We start from the raw sequence: 23,520 nt of genomic DNA, 5'->3' as shown, positions 1-23,520 counted from the left end.
GCATTAACAATGCCCTGGGAGGTGTGTGTGTGGGGGGGGGGGGGGGAGTAACAACCTGAAGGAACCTGGATCCGGAATGACCAGGAGATGCCACGCCACCTGCCAACTTAAGCAGCTCACCTTACGACTGTTATGCAGCAGGAATCACGCTCTGTTGTTTTTTTTTAATCCATTGAATTTGGGAGTCTCTCCTTTTATTTTTTCAACAGATTAGCCTTTATCCTAGCTCAAATACCATACCCCCATCCACCCAAGGCTTGGCTCATCCTTGCCAGCCCCTTACCTGACTGCTTTTCTGTCCAGCTTTCTGACAATCTCCTTGCAACAGATACCAAGATAGCAGGATATTTTAATTAGGCATTTTAATGTTCTGAGCATTTTGCTTGTCTAGATTGATTTGTTTTATAATTTCATCATTTCTCATTTATGCTGCTTGGAAATATAACTAATGTCAATGATGACTACATTTTGGAGACAACTGTTCTTTCATCAGTAGTCACCACTTCAAAATCTGTATGGCTACAGTAAAATAGCTTCATCAAAATGACCCACTTAAATAGCTTGTTCCCACTCATTATTGGAGAAACTGTAAACCGCTGTGGATGAAAAAGGGGCCACATACTAAACCTGGCAAGCTCAGGGGAGGCCTGCATGGTGGGCCTTACAAACTCAGAGGTCAAAGTAACTACATAGGATGGTCTGAAATTAAAACTTTCTCACTAAAAGCAAGTCATGGCCTGACTGGTGTGGCTCAGGGGTTGAGCATCAACCCAGGAACCAAGAGGTCACTGTTGATTCCCGGTCAGGGCACATGCCCTGGCTGCAGGCTAGATTCCCAGTAGGGGATGTGCAGGAGACAGCCAATCAATGATGTTTCTCCCTTATCAATGTTTCTATCTCTCTATTCCTCTCCTTTCCTCTCTCTCTAAAAATCAATAAAAATTTTAAAAATATAAAATAAAAGCAGGTCATGAAGGGTAGTCATGTTGCAGGCCGGTATCTCCCTTGACAAAGGTCAATCTTTACCTTAACTGAGCCTATTGTCTTTTTGCTTCTGGGATAACATGCCTTTGGAATGTCAGGGTGATTTCCTTTTTCCAAACCTCTCAGGGTACAATCTGCCACGTGAGCAGGGGATCACAGAACCCTTCACTGTTATTATTATTCAGTTCATTGTTAATTGTTAACTACCTGCAGTCGCCTATATAAAAGAAGTATGTGTCTACTATATTTGTTTTACTTGTTATCCAATCCCAGAGATTTCCCCTGCTTTGCTTTCTCCCACCTTCCTAATCTATCACCAGTGGCTTTCATGCAACCCCCTAAGCCTCCTCCTTTGATTGTAATGTATAAAATAAGGTGCAAAACTGCCCTTCTCTAGAGCATTTTCTCAACCATTGAGATTTTGCTTCTCAGCAATTGTTGTCAGTTGGACTCAAATAAACTCATAAAAATTCTCTACAGGTTTGGACATTTCTTACTTCGACATTTACTAGGCATAATGCAGCAGGATTCCAAAGAAGCCCACCCAGGACTACCTCGCAGACCCGAACCCATACTAAGTACCAGCGGGGGCCCGTTGTGCCCCACCGGCTCCTCGCTTTGCATCAGGTAAACTTGGGTGAGTTTTGCTTGGAATACCAGACCTCCGTGTGTGTGTGTGTATGTGTGTGTGTGTGTGTGTGTGTGTGTGTTACTGATTTGAGAGAGAGAGAAAGGGACAGGAATAGAGAGAAGGAAATATCAATGTGAGAGAGAAACATTGATCAGTTGCCTCCTGTTTGCATAACCTTTCAGTTCAACCTTCAATGCTCAACCACTGAGCCACATCCTGGAACCTTCCTGTTTTAAGGTAAGAGGCCCTGACTTTATTTGAGCTGTAAAATTTAAAAAAAAAAAAAATCCTTGAGGTGGAACTACAGGTTAAGAGTTGAGATAACCCAGGCTAAGGATAAATGTTAACTAAGGACAGGAGACAAAAAATGGGTGGCTGGTTTTTAACTTGGCTTTTCAATTGGAACTGCTTACTGGGAGTCTGAACAAAACCTTTTGTTGGATAAGTGAGAGCCTGAATTTACTCCCTCCAGCTTGAATTTTCGGGTTTTCTTAGGTGACTAAGAATCTGTGTGGACATGTCAGAGGGTATCCTTCATGCATGCAGGATCCCCCATAAGGAATTCCAACTCCATTGTAATTAAATAGTTGTCTTCTCTGAGGACTTGCACATAAAAGTTGGTTGCCTAGCACTACAGCTGTATTAGGCAGACAGGGAGAGAAACCAAGACACCTAAGAAGGTTGAGATGATTTGGGAGGTGACAGCCCCTTAGACCTCAACCCATAAGCAGCACACTTCAACCTACTACACAATATCCCTACAAATTTTGTTCAGATTGCAGATCTCAAAATAAAACTAAAATTAACATGGGAAATTGTGTCTCCGAGGCTAACTCCCAGCCCTTGGCCCCCGTTAATACTTCTGCAGAGATACAATTAACAGGAAGCCTTTACTTGCAAGTATTTGCAGAAATGGAAAGATTTAACTAGAGGCAATACCAACTTACGATGGCCAAAATGGAACTCTTCTGATGCCTAAATTAATTTTCGCATGCAAAATTAGAAAAAGCTGTCTCTAAAATTAAACTGAATGAAAGGGAAGCATATCTTAATTGGAAATTAGAAGCTTCTGGGAAAGACTCAGATATATTATTTTCCCTACAAAAAGTTAAGAAAATTTTATAAACTCTCTTTGAACTAAAGAAGGCTTCTGCAGCTAATAAATGCCAACAGCCCATTCCTCCCCTTCTAAAGCTCCCCTGCTATATCCTTTGCTACCTCCCTTCTTCCTTCCCCTTTTATCTTCTCTATATATCCTCCATACCACTCCCTTATTACCTAGAGGGAAATGAGAATAGAAATTCAGACAAGGATAATCCAGGAATTCTAGCAGCTCCCTTCAGGGAAAAGCCAGTCCCAGGCAGAGGAGAACACTTCTGTCAGTCATCTGGCTCTTGCTTTCTGTGCCTGGCATTACTTGAATTTGATATAACAGTCTTAACCCAGCAACTTTGCTACCTTCTTTACAGGATGAAGACATTCATGATTGTGTTTTGCTTACTGACTATCTTCTTGTTCCTATGAATGGTTTACAGGAAACTCCTATTGATAATGCTGACTTAATTTGGTTTATAGATGGATCTCTGAGAGATGAATGGGGATGTTACCAAGCTGGATATGTGATAAATTCCATGGTAGACATAACTGAAAGTTCTTATTCGTCCCAATAAGATCTGCTCAGCAAGCAGAATTCGTTGTTGTACCTTGGGCTTGTCAATTGGCCAAAGATCAAATAACTACTATTTACATTAATGGTAGCTATGCTATTGGTGTAGCTCACAACTTTAGAATGTTGTAGAAGCTGCAAGGCGTCTTAACTTTCTCAGGGCAGCCCATAAAGAATGGAAAAATACATTGTAGAATTATTAGATGTCATACAAAATTGACACAATTGGCAGTTATCAAACTTCCAGAGCATCCTAAAGTTGCCACCAGGAAAGCAAAAGAAAATCACTTAACTGATGCTGCAGCTAGACAGGCAGCATTAAACAGCCATATTATCCAGCCCCAATAACCCTCCTTGTTTCCTATTAAATCTATAAAAGACTCTCTTTTACATTTCAATAGACAACTGAGACAAGAGGATATGGCAACAAAAAGGGGGAATCTTTGACTCAGACAAAGAGATGTGGTTTGGCCCCAATCAGAAACCAATCTTAAGTTTAGTGACACAAATACCTATACTTTAACATGTACAATTGCTAATACATTGGGGTCCTGAAAAGATGATTTCATGAAGTAAACAATATTACTGGAAACCTTCTCCAACTGCATCTCATAAAGTGTATAGCAGATGTTCTATCTGTCCAAATATAATGCTAGAAAATAATCCCAAGGACATTCCCACTTCCTTTAGATCCATTTGAGGAATGGGACTTTGGATTTTATCCAAATTCCACCATCTCAAGAATACAATGTGTGTTAGTTATGATTTGTATGTTTTTTCACTTGGTTGAGACATTCTCTTACAGGAGAGCAACTTCCCTAACAATAGGTAAATTATTATTGGGGAAAATTAATTCCCAATTCGGGAATTCGCTCTGAGTTACAGTGATTGAGTGAGTCATTTCACTGGGCAAATAATGCAATTCATTTGTCATATTTGGCCTATTCTGCAGAATTTTCATTGTGCCTATCACCCCACTTCTCTGGATTGGTGGAACATAAAAATGGTACAATTAAAACTCAACTAGGCAAATTTTCAAAAGCTTTACATTTCCCTTGGCCAAAAGCTCTCCTTATAGTTCTCCTCAACCTGAAATCTACTTCTGTTAGTAAACACATAGCTTTTCTCCTCATTAAATAGTCACTGGTCACCCTATGCTTCCAGATGAAGGGATATATGAATCAACCTTATGAAAAAGGAGACATTCTGCATTATTATGAAGAACTTATTAACCAATTTACAGGGACTGATAAATTAGTAACCAATTTATTTCACGGTGAGCTCCCAAAAGACAAAGACTTCAAGGACCATGAATTACAACTGTTGTAAAAACATCAATTAAAGACTCTCCAACGTCATTGCAAGGGACCTTATCAGGTACTTAACTGTGAATGACAGTTGGCTCCACCTACAGCAGAGATCAAAGACTTCCAGGGGACAAGAAGCCACTGACACCAGAGATAGACACCTTTCCCACGAAATTGACAAGGCCTATACTCCTACAAATTGATGTTGAACTTTGTTTGATTGTCTTTACCTGTCTGCTAATATTAGCTATAATAATAATTATACTTGTTCTTTGGGCTTCTCTCAAACCTTGTATATATAGCCCAGCTATTAATACTTGCTGAAGATATATAAAATAACTTTTGTATTATCCATAATACTATTTATGGTTTCTCTTGAAATTTAGAAGGAATGTTAGTGCAGCGGGAATGAAAGGGTTGTGTGCATTTTTAACAGAAGTTAAAAGTAAGTAGTTTGTCCTAATACGTTGGTTATTTCTGAATGAAGAACAGGGGAAGCTGAAGGTTAGTGGGAAAAGAATATTCAGAAAGGCATTTTATGGGCTCCTGTAACTGCTGCTGAGGCACAGGAATTTTACTTTTGAAACTCTTACTGTCCTCCTGGCCTCTGTTATTTTTCTATGGTAATTGTGATTTACATCATTGTGTTCTTACAGCCTTGGCCCCAAATAAACTTTAAAGTTACAGCTTCCATTTGCACAATTAGCGGGAATCAGATTAATAATAAACAGCACTTGAATGCTTCCAATGGGAAGTGAATGGGCCATAGTAAATGGGGACCCATCTCATAGTCAGATTGTGAAAACTGGAGAGTTGTATGGTGTGCCCTGAAACTATCTATATATATAAAAGGCTAATATGCTAAGTGTCCAAATGTCTGACCACCAGGGAGCAGACACTCAACGCAGGAGCTGCCATGACGTGCACTGGCCATTTACAGAGGAATGGCACTGTGGACATGGCACTCACAAAGCAACACTCGGCTTCCCCCAAGTGGGACACAGGCCCCACCACCACCCTGGGGCAACCCAACGCTGCCAAGACTCCATGGCACAAAATTCGGCCCACAGCCCAGCCCAGCCCGGAAAGGTGGCTGTGGGAGCCAGGTAATGACATCATGTAGCAACACCCAGCTTCCTCTCCCTAGCGACTAGCCTCCTTGGGATTCTTCAGCCCAAGAACCCAACTTGCTTTATAGCCAGGTGCAAACATTTCACAGTTTAACCAAATGTTTGTGATGCGTTTTCCCATGCCTCATCTCATTTGATCCTCACAGAAATCCTGGAGTCGGTAGATAGGAGACTCGGTGGAATCCTATGTTTTTTCATTAGCTGGAAAATGGAGATTTAGAAAGCTTAGACACTTGACCCGACTAAAAAGAAGAAATGGTGAACCTTGGAAATGATTTCAGGTTTTCTCACTGTGCAGAATATAGTCAAACACTGCTGCAGTTAAATATTTTACCCTTTGTTCTCCCTGCGTGATCTACAATAATAATCTGCTTCGTGTTCATATTTACTGCTGTGTTGCTGACAATTACCTTGCACATGAGCGATACATATAAAGCTCTCACTGTTGCCAATCACATGCGTGTGTTTCGATCTGTCATTGTCAATCATGAATTTGGTTGACACTTCTATTATAGAGAAAGGGCAAGTAGCGATATTAAAATATTTCTTCTAATTAATTTCCTTTCAATGTACATGAATTCGTGCACTGGGCCACTAGTAAGTAAATGCTATACTTACCTCCCATTTACCTGCTTTTCACTTTTGAGAAAAATTTGGCCTTGACTTCCATCCAAGGTTATGATCTTGCCCTATTGCCCATGGTCCATTATTCAGCAAGACAAATGCTGACACTAAGTCTTCCTAGGAATGAGCCTTCCTAGCACAGGGGGGCCACATTATCCAGCTAAAAGGTTGGTCATCAATGCATCCTTTGGATTGATTTATGACCAAAAGGGAGAAGTGTGGATGAAAAAGTGGCTCAGAAGAGGCCTGCATGGTGGGCCTTACAAATTCTGAGGCCAAAAGTAACCACACTGGATGGTCTGACATTAAAAATTTCTAACTAAAAGCTAGTCATGGCAGGTAGCTATGTCTTAGGCTGTATCTTCCTTGGCAAAGGTCAGTCTTTACCTTAACTGAGCCCATCCATTGACTTTTTGCTTCTACAATAACATACCTTTGGAATGTCAGGGTGATTTCCTGTATCTAGACCAGCAGAGCAGGAGACCACAGAACCCCTCACTGTTATTGTTACCGTGTTACTTGTTAACTGTTAACTATCCTGCACCCACCTATGTAAAAGAAGTATGTGTCTATTCATTTTACTTTTTATCTAATCCCAGAGATCCCTCCCCACCCTCTACTCCTTCCCCCACCTTATCCCACCCCATACCCATTTGCTTTCTTCCACATCCCTAATGTATCACCAGTGGATTTCATGTAACCCCCTTAAACCTCCTCCTTTGATTGTAACGTATACAATAAGATGTAAAACACCACAACAACTGCAAACTCTTAGGAGCATAATCTAGGCATAATAATTAAAATGCAAAATGTCTGCCCTAGCCGGTTTGGCTCAGTGGATAGAGCATTGGTCCAGGACCAAAGGGTCCCGGGTTTGATTCCGGTCAAGGGCCTGTACCTTGGTTGCAGGCTCCTCCCTGGCCTGGGCCCTGGTTAGGAGGCTCATGCAGGAGACAACCAATCAATGTGTTTCTCTCACATCAATGTTTCTCTCTGTCTTTCTCTCTCTCTTCCACTCCCTAAAAATCAATGGAAAAACTATCCTCAGGTGAGGATTAACAACAACAACAAAAAAATGCAAAATGTTCATACCCTATGACCCAGAGAACCCACTTCTGGGATTATTAATGAAATATAAGTACTAGTATGTAAAGACACGTGCACGAATTTCTCCTGCAGCTTTGCTTGTAATTTTAACACCCATTAATAGGGAGTGGTTAAACAAATTATGTGACATAAAATATATTCTGTGGGATTCTAAGGAGCTATTTGAAAGAATGGGGTAGGTCCACATCTCCTAAAAGGATGCCCCTGGTTCACTACTTAGAAGAAAGAAGCAAGTTGGAGTTCAGTGGAGCATGAGAAGGAGTCCCGAGCAGTTGGAACTGAGCTGGGACCCTGCTCTGCCAGGAGCTGGGGAAGCAGTCCAGTCAAGAATAGAAGATCCTTCCTCATTTTCTGAGGATTCTGGGACCCCCAGAGCTTGACCCTCCTCTTCTCCAAGATGGCCAGGCCACCAGAGAGAACTCACCTTGAGGCAGGGCGGAGCCTCCAGGGTGGGATGGGACTGGCTTTCTCACCTGAGAGAGTGAGAGGTTACTAGGGGAGGAGCAGATGATAGGCAAGGCACAAACTGGACTTGGCCGACAGCATTTCCTCCGCCACCTGAATGGGAAGAGTGGCATTGCTAATGTTACCTCTGTGCAGGGCACTCAAGTCCAGTGCATTAGCAGAAAAGAGATCCTACCACCAGACAGTCCAAATCCAACACTGTCCGTTCGATGGAGCAAACAGACCTCTAGCTTCCACTGTCATCCCAGAAGAGTCCACCAAGTAAGCTTCCAAAAGCTTCCCTTCTCCCCCAGGGTCCACATTTCCATCTGATATTCTACCCAGTGGCCCAGGGATGGGGTTGGGGGCCTCAGCTCTCCATACTGGATGTAATGCATGTATGGCTCATGGACCAGCAGCGGCACTAGGGACTCGATAGACAACCCAGGTCAGAACCTAAATTTTAATAAGATCCTCATGTGATCCTTATGACCATCAAAATCTGGGGTGCAGGTTTAGGACCCAGGCCCTCTGGAGGGCTCTGGTCATGGAGGTATGCCGGGAGCCGATCCATCCTTGCTGTTTCAAGGGACCTGGCATATATGGCATACTGTTCTTAATATGTTTGCTCACCTTGGCACTATGTGTTTTAACCAAGGTTTCCTCTCTGAGAAAGGTTGTTTCCCCAGGTAGGGATTTTCCCCTGAAGTTAGGGAGGGAATAAAACCCCTCAACAAAGTGCCAGGCGGGTAATTAATCACTTTAACTATGAACAATCATGCTTAAGCTACATAATCTTTACTCCCTGGAATGGAGATAAGAAACGCCCTAACCTTTGTAATAGATTGATAGGATTGAATCAACTGGTATAAATACAGATGTAAGAAGACAATAAACAGAAGAACTTCGCTGGAGAGAACATGGCAAAAGATCCTGGACTGAACCTGACTACAGAAATTGGCAAGAGAACCTGACTAGAACCTGGTGACTGAACCTGGCTGGAGAACCTAGCGAGGGAACATGGCCACAGACCCTGGCAGGAGATCCTAGGCAGAACCTCTCTGGAGATCCAGACCAGAACTTGGCTGGAGATCCTGGCTAGGCTGCTGATCAACTGAACGCTGTCTCCATGTCATTCCTTCTTCGCCGACTCCGTCCACACCTTTGGGGACCCCTGGACCTGCAGGGGTTGGACCCCGTCAGAGGTGGTCATCTGTGAACAGTCTTTTCCTTGGAGGTACTGACAGCCTTCTGGCTGCACTTGGATGAGTTATGTTGGCAGGCTCCTCCCCAACATCTCTTTCATCATCTTGTCACAACTCCTTTCCAAAGCGGATGGGGAAGGGGAGAAAAGAAGGGACTGGAGGGAGAGGAAACCCATCCTGACACTAAAAATGTAGGAAGGGAAAGGGAGAGGGAAGGGAAGAAAGAGGTAGGGGAGGGGAGGGAAGGAAGCAGTCATTTGTTAAAGGGACCAGGCTACAGAAAGGGCCTTGCAATCTTCCCATCCACTTCTCTGTTTCCTGTCCTGAAAAATCATCCGAGTGGTTCCCCTCTTAGTTTTCCACATGACTAAACCCCACGGGTCTCATCTGATCATACCTCGGGCTGCCTGGCCGCCTCTCCCCAGTTCCTCCAGCACCCACAGAGCCCTGCACGGTGCAGACCTGGGCACACCGCCCACCCCTCCTCACACCTTTCTTCCCTCACACCCACGCAAAGGAGGGTTCTCCGAGGTGGCCTGACCGAATGTGGGGGCTGGTCTCCAGGCGCTCACAACATGGAAGGGTCCGTCCGACTCCTGGCCTGCTTGGTGTGCATCCTCCCGATGGGTGAGTTTCCCACTCTTCTCTCTGGCCCACGCTGGGAACAGAACAGGTGCTCACAAAACCCTCGGTACAGTCTTCTCGCCTTAAACTCAGTGAAGCTGGGATTAATTACCCAGAGTCTCCAGGCCTGTGGAGGAGGAAGAGCTGCACTCCGGGAGGCTGGGGTGACAGAAGCCAGAAGTTCAAGTCTGGGCTTTGCCTTGAGTTCCAAGTGATTGAGGCAGCCCCTGGCTGCTCTGGGCCTGTGTCCCCACCTGTAGAAAGGCTGCCTGGCCCACCCAGTGCTGTGGGGATCCAGGGAGATAATGGACAAGAATTGGGGAGGAGAGTCAGGCTCCGAACAGACTTTGGGTGTTGTGACCTCTCACTCTCTCAGGTGGGAAAGCCAGCCCCGCCCACACAGTGTTTTACGTTGTGATGGGCACTGGCACGCCCCAAGGGGAGTGGAGGAGAGCACACTGAGGTTTGGGGTAAGGATGCAGATGATTTCACGTGGGAAATAGAGCAAGTGGGAGAGGGCACCCTGGCCTCCCAGCAGGAACTGCGAAGGGTGAGCGGGAACTCTCTGTGGCAGGCTCAGTAACAGTGACATCTGGGTCCTTAAGCTCAGTGAGTTAGTGTCCCTGGGAACAGTGTGCCTCACAGGTTGATCCCTGACCATCTGCATCACAATCCCAGAGGCGTGAGATGCTTGTTAAAATGCAGATACTGCTAGCCCAGGCTTTCCAGTGGTTAGAGCATAGGCCCACGCACCAAAGGGTTGTGGGTTTGATTCCCAGTCAAGGGCACATACCTAGGTTGCAAGTTTGATCCCAGCTCTGGTCAGGGCTTGTGCAGGAGGCAACCAATCGATGTGTCTCTCTCATATCAATATTTTCCTCTCTCTTTCTCTCCCTCTTTGTCCCCCCTCTCCTCCTTCTACTCTCTCTAAAAATCAATGGGAAAAAATATCCTTGGGTGAGGCTTAAACACACACACACACACACACACACACACACACACACACACACACTAAAATGCAGATACTTCAGCTCCATCCTAGACCTATGGAATCACATGATCAGGCAGCAGGGCCCAGGAATATGCATTCTTCCACCATCACCTTGAGTGATTCTGATGGCCAGGGCCATCAAGGGAACTGGGATAAATGACAGAGGCCATCCTCTGTGGCCCTCTGTCTGGGCCCCACCTCTTTCCTCGATCCCAGCCTGGGAGGTCCTTCCCGTGACCCCTGGACTCTGCATCCGTGTCTGTGAGCCCGGTCCCTGCTGCCACATGCTGCTGGCGACTTCACTGACATCATGATGTTCTCAGCTGTTCAACAACATTCCTTGTGTGGGGGCCTCTCGCCAGGACTGGATGATAAACTCGCACCCCTTCGGCTCCTTCCCTTCCTCTCTAGCAGAGCCCAGACAGGTCTGGGTGGAACAGGAACAGGAACAGGAAGTGCCCACGCAACTCTAAGTGCTGGCACTTTAATTAGTAACTCATGTGAGCCTCAGAACCCTGTGAGGAAGGAGCTATTCTATTCCCTTTTCACAGATGGGAAACTGACACACAGAGAGCTTTGGTGAGTGACCAGGGTTGGAACTGAGGTTAGAACCATGGACTAGACCCCACACACACACTGCCCGCCGTCCCCTGCACAGGGCCCTATGGCAGGGGCTAATGGGGAAGGAGCCTTTCTCCCAAGTTGGCTGAACTCAGCCATCTTTCTGGGGTGCTTTAAGGTTGGGTCCCACATAGAGGGTAGGAGCTGGAAGAGGCGGCCCTGCCCAGACCCGGGGCAGATAGGACAGCAGCAGTGCAGGACCTGAGTGTTAATGTCAGATGTGGCTTTGAATCCTGGCTCTGCTATTTATTGGCTGTGTGGCCCTGCGCAGGCTTCCTAACTTCTCTGAGCCCCGATAAAGTGGGGTCCTTGCCACCTCACAGTGGTGATGTGAAGGACAGTTAGATCCTGGCCCTTGGTGGTTATGCAATACATGGCATGAAAGGTTGCAGAAGGCACACAGCTTGGAGAGAAGCGAGGTATGGGGGTATTTGTGTTTTGCTTTGGGTTTGTTTCCCTCCTGCTGAAGGTCAGCTGCTATGAGTCAGTTAAACACAAGAGTTAGAGGAAGCATGCGCGGTCACATGTTCCAGAACAAGCCCGACCCGCACCAGTGCTCCAGCTGTGTGTCAAGATTGCGCAGAAGGCTGAGCCACATGTGTGAGCCTCATGGGAGGGACCCTGTTGTTCTCACAGTGGCAGCTGCCTCACTGCTAAAACCCAAAGGTCCATAGCTGAGGTGAGGGGGTCCCACTTTCTGGAACTCCTCTGGTGACGGCCACCGGTGAGCCCCTCCAGGTGGCAGCAGGACTGGGCAGGAAGCTCCTGGACCAGGCTGGGCCTGGTGCGATGTGAGAGCCCAAAGGGCCGCACGCCCAGGGTCACAGTCGCATCCTGTCCACACTCTGAGCGTGGGGCCCAGGGCAGGCCGCGGGCAAAAGTGAAGTGGATGGAGCTGCTCCACAATCCCTCCTCCACTTCCCCCACCCTTCTCCCTCCTCACGTCACCCACTCAGCACCCAGTGCTCTGGGCAGGCCCTCACCTCCAGGTGGTCCCCACACTCTCTCCCTTGTCTTTCCCCAAGTTCTCCCCACAAATCTGCTTTTGGAAAGTGGGAGATGCCAAGGAATGGGGGAGGTGGACACTGGTCTGGGCTCTGACCACTTGGGTGGCCTTGTAAAAGTCCCCAGTCGGTCCACAAATCTCTGATAAGCGGGTTTCGCAATCTCAGCAGCTGTCATCCTCAGGGAGTCCTGTGCTGGACCTTTGACGAGCAGCTCATTTACTCTTCCCCACAACCCTGCAGAGTGAGGACCCTTGTCCCTGATTTAGAGAGGTCAGGTGACTCTGGGATGTCACAGCCTGGATGTGAACGGGAGTCGCCTGTGTGCAGTGGTGGTGAGCCTGGGCCAAAGCCTGGCGCTCTGAGGAATGCAGTTGACGAGCTCTGAATCACTGAAGAAAAACCAACTGCAAAGGCCAGGCCATCGCAGACTCACCCAGGCTGTGGGGTGCCCGTGCGGGATGCAGGTAGAGTCAGGGAGGAGGTGGCTGCACCATGGGTCCAGGAGGAATGGGAAGGGTTAGGGAGCCAGGATGCTTCTGCTGCTGGTGGTGGCTACTCTGGTCAGCAGCTGGATGGAGAAGTCCTACCCGGGGAGGAGGAGGAGTGAAGGAGAACAGGGCTCTGGAGGAGGCGAGGAGTGCAGACAGGGACAGGCTGAATCAGAACTCTGAAGAGCAGCGTCCTGTGGTGGACACGGGCCCCAGGACAGTGGCTCTGCATCTCACTCAGCTCAGGTGAGCAGCCAAAGAGGCCAGGGTGTAGGGGGAAGCCAGGATAACCTGAGGGCAGCTGGAGACCCACACGCCCTGTACTCACACATCAGTGTGCCTTACCCCTTCCCTAGACCCTTCTGGATCTGGTTCTCACTGAAGGATGGAATTCCTGTTTCCACTCCCTCCTCTCCCCTCTGGACTCTACCCCTTTCTCATCTTTTCTCCACTGATAACCTATCTGGACAGCATGCAGGCTCAGAAAGCACTGCGGCAGCAAACCAAGGGGCAGGAGGGGATTGGAAGAAAGGCAGCGTTCCCCAGCTCAACCCACACACCTAACTGGTGAGGTTGGTGGCCACAATGAACATCCCTCCCTGCTCCCAAAACGCCCTCACCTGACCCTCCAGGTGTCACTGTGCCTGAGAGGCCACCATTAGAGTCATTCCCTGAGAACACCCTTGCTGAATTGCCCAGGTGTCCCTGGGGAGGGTAGCCCTGCACACACAGCTGACTCATCAGATTGACCAGCCACCACGGGAGCAGTACCGCTGAGTTCCTGTAAGTGCCGCTAGGCTATCCCTCCGAGGTCCATGCTGACTGCCCATGTGGTGTCATCCTTCCCCCTCCCAAGTCCATAACTTGTTTCCTCTTAAAATGTCACATAAAACCCACCCAGCAGACCTATTCTTGTTAAAGCCCCATCTGTGAGGGTGCTTATCCCACTGGCCATCGTCCCACCAGGACCACCCCGGGATCACTTTCCTGTCTGTGGTCCACAGACAGCAACTGGCCCGCATTCTGTGATGAGACCGATAAGCGGTTTTCTCTATAGTTCACATGAGCAGACTATTACAGAGCCCACTGCCAGTGACCTCCAGAGAGGCCCCAGGCACATTCCTGCTCCCTCTTCACCAAGGAACTGGTAGAATTCTTGGTCAAAGGCAGCCAAAACCAAGGTTTCTATTTCTGATCCATCCAGATACCCCTTCTGCCCATCCAGGTTCTGCAGATATGCATGGTGCTTTGGGATAACAAGTCCAGGGTGACTCGACTACCCCTTAGTTGAGTCGTGGTTATGGTGACGCAGGAGCTGGTGCCCAATATTGCAGCCCAGCCTTTCCCAGCTGAGCACCAGTCACCATGAGGAACGATGTGGAGAGTTTGGTAAATGGGTACAGGAGCATCAAGGCCCAGATGCAACTGTCAATAGCTAAGTTTTCTGGATACCTAATGGCTTATTTTTAAGTAAGCCATTAGGTATAGTCTTTTAATTTAAACAGACATATTTCTAAAATACTTGACTTCCTTATCACTTTTATCCAAATGTTATTTTCAGAATAGACTTTTAGACTGAAAAGTCACCTTAGTAAACATCGAGACATCGTTTCACAGATGAGCCCACTGAGGCCAGAGAGCTGTGGGGACTTGCCTAACGTCACAAAGTCAGGGTCAGTCTGGCCTGGGCTAGAGCCCAAAACAGATGCCTGATCCCCCACCTGGGGGCCCACCTCTCATAGTAATGAACCTTCCCAAGGTGACTCGGGTCACAGCTGCAAGCATCTGTCACACAGCCTGCTGCAGGTCACGGTGCCTGAAGACCCTCTGCCCTCACTCCTTTTTAAAGGTCTCTTCTGTGCTAAACTTTTGGCGTTTCGGTCCCGGGTCCTGAGCCGTCTTTTCATCATGTTCACAGGCTCCTTCCTCCCAGGATGTCAGCTGTCTTTTCTTGCTGCTTTCAATGGGCCTGCAAACAGAATCCACTTTCCAGCTTTTCACTTTCTAGTTCCCTAGGCAGGGGTGCTAAGCAAACACCTGTTAGAACCGAGGAGGGCCGCTAATTGTTGCAGTAATTGCATCCCCAACACAATGTCTAGCACACAATAGGCCCTCAATGAGTAGCTATTGAGTGAATAAATACACAAAGAAATGACTGGCTACCAGGTGAGTTATGGGCAAGAGCGAGGCTATCGAATTTCCTGTGGTCTAAGATGCCAAGTCCAGTCACAAATGGTGCAATGTTAGGATATCAATGTGTCTTAACGCCCCCCACCCCCACCCCGCCTCACCCTGCGTGGAGAGTGCTGACCAGTGGAGGGGGCAGGGTGGAGAGTGCTGACCGACTTGGGTGGCCTTGTAAAAGTCCCCAGTCGGTCCACAAATCTCTGATAAGCGGGTCTCGCAACCTCGGCAGCTGTCATCCTCAGGGAGTCCTGTGCTGGACTTTGGACGAGCAGCTCATTTACTCTTCCCCACAACCCTGCAGAGTGAGGACCCTTGTCCCTGATTTAGAGAGGGACTCCTCCGCTGGTCAGCACTCTCCACCCTGCCCCCTTCAACCCCGCCCCTTTGCAGGGCTAGTGAATCGAGGGAGCTGACAGCCATTGAGTCTTTTCTGAGTGTCAGGCACTGTGATCTACAGAGATTTCATTCAATCCTCAATCCTATGAGAAAGGTATTGTGTTCCCCTTTCTGCCACAGAAAAGCCCGAATGAGACCTGGGCCATTTAGTAAGAATCTTGCCCAAACATCTCTTACTACGTGAATGAGCCTAGAACAGTGCCAGGTCCAGACTGGGTGCTTGATACACGTCTGAAGAGAGAATGACCCCCAAGTAAGATTGTCCCCCTAGGCTTAGCTGTGCCAAAGCTGAAATACTTTCCACCATGCCCTGTGGCCCACCAGAAGAATATGGGCCTCCTGTTGACCCCAGAGGTTGACAAAACCGAGATAAGGAAATTAGAGATCCTATAAGAAAGGGTGGTGTCTTCCCTCCCCTGTCCTAAAAGACAAGAGACTGTGTGTGAGCTGCCAGAGAGAATGCTAAATGTCACAGGATGCTGGGAGCTTGGATCCCTGCCAAAGCAAATGCATCTGAACCCTGGGCAATTCCTGCCAACTTTGAGTTCCGTAGGGGGATTCATCCAAAGGTCTTCGTGTGAGAGGGAGTCCTACAGCAGGTAAACAGGAAACCCAGATTCCGGCCTCCAGCCCTACCCAGAGCCAAGAGGGTAACACTTGGTAAAGGCCTCTGTGTGCCCTCTCTGCTCTTACAGCAGAACCCCAGGGAGGGAAGGCCTCCCCCCGCCACCCCCCCATCTGTGTCACACTTCAGGCTGAATCTGAACCCCTGAGGGCAAAGCCTCAGGCTCTGCTTCTCTCTGCTTCTGGTTAGTCAGCTGACCTGGTCATATCCCTTGTGCTTTCTGAGCCCCAATCCCCACCCTCCCCGAACCCCCATCCCCGTCTCTAAAAAGGAGCTAGCCCGGCTGGTGTGGCTCAGTGGTTGAGCGTTGACCTATGAACCAGAAGGTCATGGTTCGATTCTTAGTCAGGGCACATGCCTGGCTTGATCTCCAATGTGGGGAATGCAGGAGGCAGCTGATCAATGATTCTCTCTCATCATTGATCTTTCTATCTCTCCCTCTCTCTTCCTCTCTGAAATCAATAAAAATATATTTAAAAAAATAAATAATAACAAGGGGCTAATGACAGTCCCTCACGGGGTTGTTGTGCATATGAAATGAGATGAGGTATGTCCCTCAAGGAGCCCCCAAAGTACTGTGGCCTCTGGCCCCCTAAACCCCACATGTCCTGCAACCTCTCTGTTGATGTCCCTGCCTTCTGCATTGTCCTGTTGCCCCCTTTGTCTAGACTGCCTTCAACCCACCTCGAGGCTTAGTAACATCCCACTCCTTTGTCGAGCCTCTGCTGAAATGGTGTCTCCTCTCTCATGGGTCCTCCACTCCCTGCCTGCCTACTATCTGCACGATGCCTCTCCCCCACCCACTATGTGCCCAGCCATTCCTGCCAGCCGGATCACCCTCCCACTGTCATGGCAATTGCGTTACTTACTATGTGACATGGCACTGTGCTGGGCAGTAACAACACAAGTGTGACCACACACACATGGGCCCTGTGCTGGGTACCTGGGCGAGACACACAGTGAACAGGCAATGCCCATGCAGAGGAAGTACCTCTGCCAGCCCTAGGGCACAGGGTAGGGGTGCCATACCCAGTTGTGGGCCTCAAGGAAGGCCTCCCACTGTCGGCAGACTCGGAGGAGACCTGGGGGTGCTGAGGGGGGAGCTGGTGAGTGAAAGGGCCCAGAACCATGCTCAGACAAAGGGAACACTGTCTCTCATCAGAGCACCTGGCAGGCAGTGGGGTAATTATGTGTTCCCAGATCCGCCTCCCTTTCTGAGCTGTGAGCTCCAGCAGGCTGGTAAATCTTTCTGTTGATCTTTGTAACCCCCTCTCCAATCCCGGTGCCTGGCTTAGAGTGGGGACGTGTCCGATAAATGTTTGCTAACTGATAAATGGACAAGAACGAACAATGCCTGGGGAATCTGGGTTGCCTGTGAGATGCAGGGGGTCAGAGGAGGCTGAAGTTACAGAGGGTGGGAAATGCAGGGAAACTGAGGCAGGGGCTAAGTCTCAGAGCGGGAAGATGCTTTCTGCAGCTGGGAGTACCGAGTGAACCAGCCAAACCTCAGAAGGTTTCTCAAATTTGATTATTAACGACTGAGCAAACAAGCTCTTACTCAGGATAATTGTCAAGTCCTCCATTTGGGTTCAAAAGCGTAATTCCACTTGTCCGGAAGAAAAGAGATTTGGCTTAGCAGATTATGTGAAAAAAAGAACTTGTGGTTTTATTTGATCGCAAGCTCAGCACAAGGGCAAAGTGAGGTTGTATATGAGGCCCAACTCACAGAATCCGATTCGGACCCCACTCTGCAGGCCCAGCGCACCCGGAGCCCACACCTAGAGCCCGGGTCAGGACACTACACTGCAGGAAAGTACTGAGCAGGCAGTGGGAGTGGGCGGGGCAGTGGGGGAACTGGGACCTTCACCAGAAAAGGCTTAATGGGTCCGGTAGCCATGATGGGCTTCTGGAAGGGCTATCACGGGGAGGGGATGCGCAATGCTCCCCACATTAGTGGGAGTCACGTGGTGGTATAGACAGGGATTCTGTGCAGGAGGAATGCTCTAACCCCGTGGTCGGCAAACTGCAGCTCGTGAGCCACATGCGGCTCTTTGGCCCCTCGAGTGTGGCTCTTCCTAAGCCTTAGAAGTACCCTAATTAAGTTAATAACAATGTACCTACCTATATAGTTTAAGTTTAAAAAATTTGGCTCTCAAAAGAAATTTCAATCGTTGTACTGTTGATATTTGGTTCTGTTGACTAATGAGTGTGCTGACCACTGCTCTAACCTGTGGATGGTTCACAGAGAGATGACTCTGTCAGGCTACCTTGAAGAGCAAAGAGCACTGGACTTGGCATCAGAAAAGCCGGGTCTCTCCCCCTTTCTGCCTGTGTGCCTCTGGGCCTTCATTTTCTCATCTATAACAATGTTGGCCCTGCTTTTCTCCCCTGGGTGTCTTGAGGGTCATGTGACATGATGTGTGTGAAAGAACTATGTAAATTGCAAAGCCCTTTGCAAATACAAGGGCTGCTATATTATTCTCTCTAAATATTTTTTTTCGTGAACTGCAGCTGGGCACTAGCTGCTAAGCCTGCCCTCCCTCCTTGGGGAGGCACGACCCTTGGTTTGATCCTCTGAGGACCCACACTGACAGCCACCCACCCACCCAGCCCAGCCCTCTCTCGAAGCACATGTTCAATTGCACAGGAGTCACTCACTAGCCCTCAGTGAGCTGGAGGCAGAGTGAAGCCTCTGGCTCTCGCTTGGCCATACTTCAGAGGCTCACAGCCCAGGAGGTGAGGACACGGAGTCCGGACAGGCATGCTTGCACAGAGCAAGGGGCAGCCTAACTGCCCACCACGCAGTGCCTCTCAGCTCCCTGTCTGGGCACCAGCCTCTTGGGAAGCCCACTTGGGTTGGCCTGGATTCTAGAGGAATCTTATCCACCAACTTAACACTTTTGCTTCAAAACATACCACCCCTCCCAGGCCTCAGTTTCCCCTCTATGAGTGGGAGTGTTGGTGTCCTTGGATGAGACCCGAGGCCCCATGCCTTTAGTGCAACGGAGTGCTGCTGCGGAGTCAGGCGGGACTGAGTTTGAATGCTGGTTTTGCCACATGCTGGTTGTGTGACCGCAGGCAACTACTTCACCCTCTGTGCCTAACGGGCGATAACTATGCTTACCTCTAGGATCATTTGTGAGAACTAAGAGAGATACCACCGGGAACTTGCTCAACACAGACGTGCACAGTAAGTGCTTTATCCTCACCATCTTGGAGGGGTTGGGACTCTAGTAACCACAGAATCCAGGACTTCTCTGCAGCAGGGCAAGTGCTGGAGTCACTGGGCCTGTTGGGGAGGTGGGACCGTGGGGAGAAAGAGAGGGAATAGTCCCAGGGAAGTGGGGGAGGGTCCAGGAACCTCCCGGTTAAGAGAGTCAAGGCTCCAGGAGATGTCTCTAGGCACCCGGTGGGTTTCCAGACCCTTCTTCCGGGGCAGGGGTGCTTCCTGAGTCATGGGTTTACAAGGGGTCCCCCTGGAAGCCTGGGAATGGGGGCGGGGGCCGCAGCCAGGCCAGGGGCGGGTAAGGCTGACCCCCGGGGCCGCCCCCCCCCCCCCAGGTGCCCCGACGCAGCGCTGGTCCATGCAGCTGCCGGCCGAGGTGAGCGCGGCGGCGGGCGAGGCGGCCGTGCTGCCCTGCACCTTCACGCACCCGCACCGCCACTACGACGGGCCGCTGACGGCCATCTGGCGCGCGGGCGAGCCCTTCGCGGGCCCGCAGGTGTTCCGCTGCGCGGCGGCGCGGGGCAGCGAGCTCTGCCAGACAGCGCTCAGCCTGCACGGCCGCTTCCGCCTGCTGGGCAACCCGCGCCGCAACGACCTCTCGCTGCGCGTGGAGCGCCTCGCCCTGGCCGACGACGGCCGCTACTTCTGCCGCGTGGAGTTCGCGGGCGACATCCACGACCGCTACGAGAGCCGCCACGGCGTCCGGCTGCACGTGACCGGTGAGCGCGGGGCGGGCTGCGGGCGAGGCGGCAGCCTTCCTCCCTCCCGCCCCCCCCCCCGCCCCTCCCCGCCCCTCTGGGGGGCTTACGAGGTGCCGCGCCGCTGAGATAGGACGGGGAGCCATACACCCTCCTTTCTCCAGGGCGGGGCCTCACACTTGGCAGTGGTTATGGGGCCCCCTGGGACTTTGTCAAACGTGCAAATCGCGGCCCCGAAGGGCTAGGTGGGCCCGGGAATGGGCATTGTAGAGAAGCCCTTGGAGAGTTAAGTCCCCAGGAGCTCCAAGTCCAGGGGAGCGAAGAACTAGTGAACGGTGGATACCCCGAAATATGGCAACAGGGCTGCCATGGGGTGGGCGCTGTGGGCTCTGAAAGGCACCGCGTCCCCGGGGCGGCGCGCTGGCTCGACGCTGGGGTATAAAGATGTGGGAACCAGCGTCCCCGTCCCTAGAGCAGCGGTTTGCTCGGGCTGCGCATCGGGATGACCTGTAGAGCTTTAAAAAGCCGGGACCTGCTATGGTCCTGGGCGGGGTCGTCCAGGAGTTTGGGGTTGGAGTCTGACCCTCCCAAGAACTTCGCCTGCGCCTCGGGCTGGCTGCGCGCCCCTCTGAGAGCATGTCAGTTTCCTCCCGGGGGGCGCCTGCCTAACACAGGCCCGGGACTCAGAGCATCAGTCTCCACTCTAGCTCTTGGTGAGGTGGCCTGGTGCTGGGAGGTGCCCTTGAGATCACACCGGCAGGCTACCCCCCCACCCCCACCCTGCGCCACCACCATAACAAGGACTATTTAGTGAGCACTTACTGTGGGCCGGGCCCTAGTCCAAGCGCCCTGCACGCATTAACTGGCCAAATCTTCCTACCGACCCATCAGGTAAGTGAGCCGCATTTACACCTGGAGAAACGGAGGCACAGCGCGGCGGGAGAGTTGGACCAGGGCCCCAGGACCCAGGCAGGCTGGTGCCCAGGTGCCCACTCCCTCCCTCCGTTACGCGTTGCTCCCACCTCTCCCTACGTTCTGGGCGAGAAAAGGAGACACCGGAGGGTACCTTTGCTCCTTGCCGGCCGCACCCTCTGACCGCGCTTCGCTTTCTTCCCCGCCCCACCGACTGCCGCCCGCAGCTGCCCCGCGGATCATCAATATATCGGTGCTGCCGGGCCCGACGCACGCCTTCCGCGCCCTCTGCACCGCCGAGGGGGAGCCGCCGCCCGCCCTCACCTGGTCCGGCCCGGCCCTGGGCAACCGCTCCGCCGCCGCGCCGGGCCCGGGGCAGGGTGTTGGCCACCAGGTGACCGCCGAGCTGCCAGCGCTGGCCCAAGACGGTCGCTACACGTGCACGGCCTCCAACAGCCTGGGCCGCGCCGAGGCCAGCGTCTACTTGTTCCGTTTCCACGGCGCCTCCGGGGCCTCCACCATCGCCCTCCTGCTCGGCGCGCTCGGCCTCAAGGCGCTGCTGCTGCTGGGCGCGCTGGCCGCCTGCACCAGCCGCCGCCGCCGCCTCGGTGGGTGCGCCTGGGCCCAAGTGGGTGCTAGGGGAGCGGCGGGGCGGGGCTGTCCTTTTCGATAAGACCATCAGGCTGACCACCTGGCATGACACAACCAAAACCTCATTTTTGCGCCTCTGCACCCCCTCCATTTCCGCTACCTGCATCAAACCCAGGAGCTGGGAACAGCGTGAACCCACTTTACAATCAGGAAGCTGAGGCCAGCAAGGCTAAGGGACTCACCTCTAGCCTCCAGTCGCAGAGATAGACACCAGTCAGTGTAGTTTTGGAGCCCTCCCCTTTACCACCCCCATAAAGGACTCCTCCCTGAGCTCTCTGATCACAGGTAGGCTTGGCGAGTAGCACCATTTCACTAGTTACAGCAGCATTGGGACATTGGGAGGACCTGCTGGCGCTGTGGGGTTCTCACAATAGAGGTGAATAAAACGGGGTTCCTGCCCTTGGATGGGATGAGGAGTGAGGAGATGCTTGCAGTCGCAGAAGTGTGTCCTAGAGTCGGGGCACTGTGGGAGCTCAGGGCACACATGCATCCCTCTGGGGGGCATCTGGGTGGGGCCAGGAAGGAGGGCATTATACAAGTGAGGCCAGAGGGAGGTGAACTGTAAGGAGGCATGAGCCAGAACAGTGATGGTGAACATTTTGAGCTTGGCGTGTCAGCATTTTGAAAAACCCTAACTTAACTCTGGTACCGTGTCACATATAGAAATTTGTTGATATTTGCAACCATAGTAAAACAAAGACTTATACTTTTGATATTTTATATATTTAAATGCCATTTAACAAAGAAAAATCAACCAAAAAAATGAGTTCGTGTGTCACCTCTGACACGCGTGTCATAGGTTTGCCATCACTGAGCTAGGAAGACAAGGGGCTAGTGTGTTCCCAGGGGAACAGCATGCACAGAAGTGTGGGGGGCTAAATAGGGAGCTGCAGTGGGCCCCACATTGCTCCTGGGCTGGAGGGGAAATTTTCTTGTGCCCCAAAGTGGGGGTTCCCAGAGCCACTCAGACCACCCAGGCCAATAGCACCAGCCTCACACTCCCCTGGGATGAAATCCAAAACTGATCACCGTTGCCCCAGCTGCCATTTTGCCGCGGCCACACTGTCTCTCTTGCTGGTTCTTCAAACTCATCTAGGATTCCGTGCTCCGGGTCCTCAGGAGGGCAGGTTTTTCTATTGGACCGTCCCTTACTCCACCCTTCTCCTCGGTAACTCCTGCTCACCCTTCACGTGACCCTTCACACCCTGCCAGCTTTCCCTTCAGACCACTGTCCACTGTGGGGCGGGGTGGACGGCCAGGCCTATAGTCTGGAGGCCGCCCTGTAGATTCATGCCCTCTCTCTCTCTTTCTCCCTATCCCTCACATAGAGGATCCAGTCAGTCAGGACACCGCACCACGGTAAGTGAGCTACCCACCCCCACCAGTTCTGCGCTGCCCTGCCTCCAACCTTCAGTTAGTGTCCAGGCCCTGGATCAGGGCCCCAACACCCACCTCATCCCTCCTTCCTGCCCCTGGCTGGGCTGTGGTTTGGGAAGTCAGGGACCCCTACCTACGGTATTGGCTGATCAGCCAAACTTTCTCTTGCCCACAGGCCTCAGGCTCAAGAGTCCAATTATGAGAATTTGAGCCAGAGGAGCCCACGGAGTCCACCCACAGCCACATGTCCACCACGGGGAGCCTCTCAGACACAGGCATCCACTTGTGCACCATGAGCTGCAAAGGCCGGCGTGAGGCTTGGCTGGGGCAGCCCTTCCTGGCTCTCAGGCACCTTGGCAGCCCCCAGCTGGGCACCCCCTGAGAGTCAAGACCCCACACAGGGGCTCAGTGGTCTCCTACATGGACATCTGTCTCGGAGCCCCGGTAATATTACGTCAGTGGGACCAGCATTTTGAAAGAATGTGTATATGTCTGTGCATGTGTGAGCTCCATGTGAAACGTCTGGAAAAGCCCTTTTCTTACCTAGAACACCACAGTAGAGCAGGCAGGACACTGGCCATAGGGCCCCGAGGCCCAGACTCCACCCTGACTATCACTC

General features: G+C 50.9%; 1 protein-coding gene across 1 annotated transcript; it reads left to right on the top strand.

Annotated features, from left to right (window-relative positions):
* The first annotated feature begins 9,673 nt into the window (after positions 1-9,673).
* On the top strand, positions 9,674-23,197 carry SIGLEC15 (sialic acid binding Ig like lectin 15). Its single transcript, XM_036322664.1, has 6 exons — positions 9,674-9,725; positions 19,168-19,227; positions 19,599-19,982; positions 21,101-21,481; positions 22,853-22,883; positions 23,077-23,197. Exons 1-6 carry the CDS (start codon positions 9,674-9,676, stop codon positions 23,195-23,197), a joined length of 1,029 nt encoding a protein of 342 aa, XP_036178557.1.
* The last annotated feature ends 323 nt before the right edge of the window (positions 23,198-23,520 follow it).

The sequence above is a fragment of the Myotis myotis genome, unplaced genomic scaffold, assembly GCF_014108235.1.
Source record: "Myotis myotis isolate mMyoMyo1 unplaced genomic scaffold, mMyoMyo1.p scaffold_m19_p_9, whole genome shotgun sequence".
NCBI classification, from domain to species: Eukaryota; Metazoa; Chordata; class Mammalia; order Chiroptera; family Vespertilionidae; genus Myotis; species Myotis myotis.
The sequence above is the reverse complement of the archived record's forward strand: the minus strand, read 5'-3'. Positions and strand labels throughout refer to the sequence as shown.

Excerpts from the sequence above, each read along its gene's own strand:
- SIGLEC15 (XM_036322664.1), top strand. The coding sequence starts at position 9,674 with ATGGAAGGGTCCGTCCGACTCCTGGCCTGCTTGGTGTGCATCCTCCCG. Across the intron at positions 9,726-19,167 it reads GGTGTGCATCCTCCCGATGG|GATCATTTGTGAGAACTAAG; the intron begins GTGAGTTTCCCA and ends GCTTACCTCTAG. Across the intron at positions 21,482-22,852 it reads CAGCCGCCGCCGCCGCCTCG|AGGATCCAGTCAGTCAGGAC; the intron begins GTGGGTGCGCCT and ends TCCCTCACATAG.